The sequence below is a fragment of the Cervus elaphus genome, chromosome 12, assembly GCF_910594005.1.
Source record: "Cervus elaphus chromosome 12, mCerEla1.1, whole genome shotgun sequence".
NCBI lineage: Eukaryota > Metazoa > Chordata > Mammalia > Artiodactyla > Cervidae > Cervus > Cervus elaphus.
In genome coordinates, this window is record NC_057826.1 from 77,375,684 (window position 1) to 77,383,289 (window position 7,606).

At 38.9% G+C, this 7,606-nt stretch overlaps 1 gene segment (V, D, J or C); it reads left to right on the forward strand.

The window, feature by feature from the left end:
- Window positions 1–1,196: 1,196 nt before the first annotated feature.
- LOC122704614 lies at window positions 1,197–2,549 on the forward strand. The segment is given in 2 exon segments: window positions 1,197–1,379; window positions 2,113–2,549. Coding segments are annotated over 2 exon segments (462 nt in total).
- Window positions 2,550–7,606: the final 5,057 nt, after the last annotated feature.

Below are 7,606 nucleotides of genomic sequence, written 5' to 3' on the forward strand. Positions count from 1 at the left end.
AGAAGACTCTCGAGAGTCCCTTGGACTGCAAGGAGATCCAACCAGTCCATCCTAAAGGAGATCAGTCCTGGGTGTTCATTGGAAGGACTGATGTTGAAGCTGAAACTCCAATACTTTGGCCACCCAATGCGAAGAGCTGACTCATTGGAAAAGACCCTGATGCTGGGAGGGATTGGGGGCAGGAGAAGGGGAGGACAGAGGATGAAATGGCTGAATGGCATCACCGACTCGATGGACATGAGTTTGGGTGAGCTCCGGGAGTTAGTGATGGACAAGGAGGCCTGGCATGCTATAGTTCATGGGGTCGCAAAGAGTCGGACATGACTGAGCAACTAAACTGAACTGAAGGGAGATACAATAGAAGAGCTAAAGTGCTTTGTCTTCTTACCATAAAGTAATTTATTTCTACCTTAGGTGGAAGAACAGAACACAGATGTGAAGATGCATGGTTAGTATGTCTTATATTATTTCCATAATACATTACAGATAATAGTTTTAAATAAGAGCTGCTCACTTATTTCCTTCAAAGAAGCAATGACCCAACACAGAATTGTGGGTGTGTGTGGTGGGGGAGGGTCTGCCTTGAAATATAAAATTTAACTTGTGTTTATTTTAAGATGTAATTGCTACCAGTCGAAGAGTTGGTTAGTACAAAAGGAAGTTTGGGGTGAGTAGTGTGAGGCTGTCATGGCTAATGCCATGACAGACAGCCTAGATTAGGAGTGGGCCCGATTTCCCTGGGTAACATAATTATCAGGCCTCCTGGAGCTAGCCAATCAACATATGCCTAGCAAGAAAAAGGGAACCTATCAAGGGAAAGCTGAAAGCCCCAAGTTGGGCCAACAAAAATTGCCTTGCAACTGTGTAACCAATCCGCTTGCGCCAACTACCCGCTGTGTAACCAATCTGCTTGCACCAACTACCTGCTGCTTTTTTTGACCTAATAAATACCCGAGAGAACTGGGACTCGGGGCCTTTTCATCCTCACACCCTTGGTGAGGGCGGGAAGCCCTGGCTCGAGTCAGTAATAAATTCCCCTATTGCAAGTTGCATTGTTTCAAGGAGTCTTCTTTCCCGACCAGGGACTTGGACTACGGGCAGAACAAGTAGGACTCTCACCTGGTTTATAGAGAAGTTGATGTAACCCACATCAACTTGCTACTCAACTAACTACATCAACTTGCTACTCAACTTGCTACATCAACTAACCCCTGTTTCCTGTTGTGGGGCAGCAACAGCACATACCCAGCAATTCTTCTCTCACTCTGTCAGGCTCATCTCACCTTGAACATTGAAGAAGATACTTTCCTTCTAGTGGAAGAGCTGAAACATGCTTCTCTCCAGCCTTCTGAATGTGGTCGTGGCTTCACTGTGTTTAGGTAAGGATGGTCCCAGTGGGATTGTGCCTCCTCTGTGACCTAAGGACCAAGGGAACAGGCAGTCTTAAGGGTACCCTGGGAAGGAAGCCTAGCAGAGTGTAAAGTAGAATTTCTTTATTCTACACCACCTATTCCTAAATCTCTGTTGTTTTTGTTCAGTAGCTAAGTTGTGTTTGACTTTTTGCAACCCCATGGACTGCAGAACGCCAGGTTCCCCTGTTCCTCTCTATCTCCTAGAGTTTGCTCAAATTCACGTCCATTAAGTCAGTGATACTATCTAATCATCCCATCTTCTGCTGCACTCTTCTTCTTTTGTCTTCAGTCTTTCCCCGCATCAGGGTCTTTTCCAATATGTCCACTCTTTGCCTCAGGTGGCCAAAGTATTGGAGCTTCAGCTTCAGCATCAGTCCTTTCAATAAATATTCAAGGTTGATTTCCTTTAGGATTGACTAGTTTGATCTCCTTGCAGTCCAAGTGACTCTCAAGAGTCTGCTCCAGCACCACAATTTGAAAGAATCAGTTCTTCAGCACTCAGCCTCCTTTCTGGTCCAACTCTCACATCCAAACATGACTATTGGAAAACCCATACCTTTGACTATACAGATCTTTACTGGCAAAGTGATGTCTCTGTTTTTTAATACACTGTCTAGGTTATTCATAGATTTCCTTCCAAGGACCAAGTGCTTTTTAATTTCATGGCTGCCGTCTACTTCTATCTGTTTTTTCCCTCTAGGATCCAGTATTGCCCAGAAAGTAACTCAGGACCAACCACCAATGTCAGTGCAGGAGAAAGAAACTGTGACCCTGGATTGCACATACGACACCAGTGTTACAACTTACAGTCTGTTCTGGTACAAGCAACACAGCAGTGGGGCGATGGCCTTCCTCATTTGCCAGGACTCTCATAACAAGCAAAATGCCACAGAAGGCCGCTACTCATTGAATTTCCAGAAGGCAAGCAGATTCATCAAACTTACCATCTCAGCCTCACAGCTGGAGGACTCTGCAGTGTATTTCTGTGCACTGAGGGAGCCCACAGTGAGAGGCGTGCAGGAGGGTCCTGCACCAAAACCCAGAGTTCTAATGATACACCCACCTGCGGTAGGACCAGGGTGGGGAACTGCCTTCACAGACAGGAGTGGTTAGGACTGCGGCAGCACAGGTGTAGGTTTAGAGGGGAAACACTCACTCTAAGAAAGTATTTCTCTAGATTCATAGACCATGTCTAGAGCTACCACTCATCAAAAACATTCTTATCCCTGAAAATTTGGATTTAAATTTCTTATTGAAGACAAATATAACCACCAAAATCTTTACCGTATGGTGATTAGATAAAACAAGAAGAATTGACTAAGGAAATTCAAAAATGTCTGAATTAAAAATCAGTTAAAAATATGTGTGAATTATTGGCCTTTCAGATCAGTTCAGTTCAGTCACTCACCCATGTCTGACTCTTTGTGACCCCATGGACTGTAGCACACCAGGCCTCCCTGTCTATCACCAACTCCTGGAATCTACTCAAATTCGTGTCCATTGAGTCGGTGATGCCATCCAACCATCTCATCTTCTGTTGTCCCCTTCTTTCCCACCTTCAGTCTTTCCCAGAATCAGGGTCTTTTCCAATGAGTCAGTTCTTTGCATCAGGTGGCCAAAGTATTGGAGTTTCAGCTTCAACATCAGTCCTTCCAGTGAATATTCAGGACCGATTTCCTTTAGGATGGACTGGTTGGATCTCCTTGCAGTCCAAGAGACCCTCAAGAGTCTTCTCCAACATCACTGTTCAAAACATCAATTCTTCAGCACTCAGCTTTCTTTATAGTCCAACTCTCACATCCATACATGACTACTGGAAAAACCATAGCCTTGACTAGATGGACCTTTGTTGGCAGAGTGATGTCTCTGCTTTTTAATATGCTATCTAGGTTGGTCATAATTTTTCTTCCAAGGAGTAAGTGTCCTTTAATTTCATGGCTGCAGTCACCATCTGTAGTGATTTTGGAGCCCCCCAAAATAAAGTCTGTCACTGTTTCCACTGTTCCCCCATCTATTTGCCACGAAGTAATGGGGCCAGATGCCATAATCTTAGTTTTCTGAATGTTGAGCTTTAAGTCAACTTTTTCACTCTCTTCTTTCACTTTCATCAAGAGGCTCTTTAGTTCTTCTTCACTTTCTTCCATAAGGGTGGTGTCATCTCGGTATCTGAGGTTATTGATATTTCTCCCAGCAATCTTGATTCCAGCTTGTGTTTCATCCAGCCCAGCGTTTCTCATGATGTACTCTGCATATAAGTTAAATAAGCAGGGTGACAATATATTGCCTTGACGTACTCCTTTTCCTATTTGGAACCAGTCTGTCGTTCCATGTCCAGTTCTAACTGTTGCTTCCTGACCTGCAAACAGATTTCTCAAGAGGCAGGTCAGGTGGTCTGGTATTCCCATCTCTTTAAGAATTTTCCACAGATCAATTTGTTCAATAAATATTTATTGTATTTATATCATATTACTGACATTACTTGGAATGAGGAAGGTGGTGAAATCTCTCTGTGGTAGTCCTCTTTTTGAATATCTGAACACAGTTTTATACCATTTAATGAGTTAGTTTATTTTAGGTTTATTAATGGAATCAATGTACTCTCATTTACTTTCTATAATGTTTAATATGTCACAAACTTTGTGCTAATACTCATTCTGCATTATTAAAACTTCTAGCATGAAATAGTTCAATTTCTATAATATAGTTTAACTGCCTCCCATCAATCTTATTCACAAAGTGATTAATAATTAGCTGCTCTTAGAAGGACATTGTGAAGGAGAAGAGTATGAATTGTCTTCTTTCTCTGCTCTTGCCCTTTGCTGTACCACTCTTCAAAAAGCATTTTTACCATCATGTGACTGATTTTGCAACCCTCTAGGCCCTGTTTTTCAATCAGCGTTAACACAGTCCAAAATACTCCTTGTCTCCAATTTCCTCCTACCTCTAACCTCATTTTCTCAGTGCCTTAAAATCTGAATGGTAATGGATGATTGATAAGTGGTCTTGTATTATGACTCCCTCTTATATTTGCATTTGGAAGCAGATGTTTAAAGTAGAATTCTTAAAATACTCCCTTAAATTTTTTTAAATTAAATTTTTATCATTTTGACATTCATTTTTACTATTTTAACTATTTTAAGTGTGCAATGCAGTGATATTAAGTACATTTGCATTGTTGTTCAGCAAGCACCATCCATCTTTAGTACTCTTTGTATCTTGAAAAATTGAAAATTTATACTCATTAAAGACAAACTCCTCAGGACTTCCCTAGTAGTCCAGTGATTAAGACTCCATGCTGACAATGCAGGGGACACAGATTTGATCCCTGGTCAGGGAACTGATATTCCCCATGCCTCAATGTGCAGACAAAAACGTAAATTAAAAAAAAAAAAAAAAGAAAGACTAACTCCTCATTCCCTTGTCCCTCCAACCCATGGCCACTACTGTTCTACTTTCTCTTTCTATGAGTTTGACTACTTTAGACAACTCATATAAATCAAATTATAAAATATTGGTCATTTTGTGACATTTCTTTTATTATAATGTCCTCAAATTTCATCCATGTTGTTGATTATTTTTATACCTTTCTAAAGTCGAATAATATTCCATTGCACACATACACTACTTTTTGTCTATTCATTCATCTGTTGATGAATATTTGGGTTCCTTCCATCTTTTGGTAGAAACATAGATATATGAATATCTCAGTATTTGGGGTATACATTCAAATTCTTTCAAGTGTTTTGAATATAATATAATCAGAAGTAGAAATGCTAGATCACATGGCAGTACAGTTTTTAAATTTTTGAGAAACGTTTATCCTGGTTAGTCTGAAAAACTATGCTCTAGACTAGTTTATCACATGCCAATTTCAAGGGAGAGAGAAATAGAGTGACCAGTAGTCATGAATGAGGTTTCAGGATTCTAGTGGTTTACAGAAACCTAGAAGAGTTTGGTGCACTGGTATGGAGCATCGCTCCTCAGGTGCCTAGTAAGTAGGAATCTGAAGCGAATGGTCAAGGCACTACCTGGTGGTCATCTTCTGAATTGCGGCTTGAATTTTTTTTTTTTTTTTTTAATTTTATATTGTATTGGAGTATAGCTGATTAACAATGTTGTGATAGTTTCAGGTGGACAGCAAAGGAATTCAGCCATACAGGTACTTGTATCCATTCTCCCCCAAGCTCCCATCCCATCCAAGCTGCCATGTATCATTAGGCAGTGTTTCCTGTGCTAGACATTAGGTCCTTGTTGGTTATTCATTTTAAACAGAGCAGTGTGTACATGTCCATCCCAAACTCCCTAATGATCTCTGCCCCCATCCTTCCCCTTTGGCAACCATGAGTTCGTTCTCTATGTCTGTGAGTCTGTTTCTGTTTTGTAACCAAGTTCATGAGTATTCTTTATGTTTCTTTCCTCTTTTGGCAAAAGGGCCAAATCTATAATTATTTAATTAGTTCACTTTGCATAAGTAAAGAACCTATTAAAAGACTGTCTTAAAATATTTCAAAGATATCAGTAGTAATTTTGCTGCCCTTTCTCTCTCAAAATTTCTCTGAAAATAATCTATAGGGGAAAAAAGGGAACAGATTTTTGCTATTAGACAGGTTTGTGTTAAAAACTATTAACTTTAAAATTAAGTTTCTAGATAGCTTTGTTTTACTATTTATAAGATGATAGAGTCATATCTCCTTTAATATTTTGTTGTGACAATTTATCAGTAATGTATCCACAGAGATTAACAAGTCACAGATAATTAATGACAGTAACCTCTATAGCTACAGAAAAACCATTGGACAAAACTCAGTATCTATTCTTGATTAAAAACTCCCAGTAAACTAGGACTTAAGGGAATTCATTAACTTAATAAAGTTTCTCTACAAGAAATCTACATCAAATACACCTGATGGTGAAAGACTGAATGCTTTCCTTCAAATTTCAGGAATAAGGGAAGAATTTTGACTCTCACCACTTGTATTGAATATTGTACTAAGGGTCCTAGCCAGTGCAATAAGGCAAGAGAAAGAAACAAAAATCACACATTTTGGAAAAGAATAAGTGAATCTATCGTTAGTCACAGACAGCATAATTATCTGAGTGTCAAATCCAAGGGAATTAACAAAAAAGCTACTAGAAAAACTAAGAAAGTTAAACAAATTCAAATATATACCTAACATAGGCTCCAGTCATTCCACTCCCAGATATTGACCCAAGAGAAATGAAAGTATGACTATAAAAAATCTTATTCACACATGTTCATAGTAGCTTTGTTTGTAGCAGACACAAACTAGGACTAACCTAAATGTCCATCAATAAGTGAATAGATAAACATACCTATAGGTAAATCATATCTATATAATGGAATACTACTCAGCAATACAAAGGAATGAAACATGATTATAATAATCCAATTTTAAAATAATTATGCTGAATGAAAGAAGCTATCAAAGGCACATATCATACCATTTATTTGAAATGACTGAACATGCAAACTATGAGAGAAATGTTGCTTGAAAATGGGAGTAAGAAGTGAAGAGAGGGCTGAAAGGACTAAAAAGAGACAAGAGGAAACTTTTGGGGTGATGCATTATTCATTATCTTGATTGTGGTGATGGTTTCACGAGTATACACATATATCAATCTTATTAAGTTAAGGAGGTACAATTTATTTTAAAGAAAACTATGTATTAATAAAGCCATTAAAATCCAAATATAGCAAATGCTTTTCTTCAGTGTTCTACAAGTCTTCTTTTATGACCCCGAAATGCAAAAATACTTCTCCTATATGTACTCATTAGCTTTAAACTATGTTTTTTTAAAAGTAGAGATAACAACTATCTGCCTCCATGTGCTATACATTTATTTTCAGTCCTACATCATTACAACCTATTTTGCATTCTTTCTATATACCAGAATTGCCAGTGGATTGTTTACCATCTGAGCCACGAGGGAAACCCACCTACGAGAACAGAAGTTTGTAACTGATCTTCCAGAATTTCTTTCTGGTGTATTTTTGAGGCAGTTTCTCACTATGTGATTAGGAAGGTGGAGAAGAAAGGAAGGGATATGTGAATCCAAGCAGTATCTGAGCCTGGTTTTTTAAATTTAAATCTGGATTTGGGAAATGATTCATGTGCTGACTCTGGACTCATGAAATTCCTTGATGTGAAGCTGAGGAGAGTGAACTCCCAGAA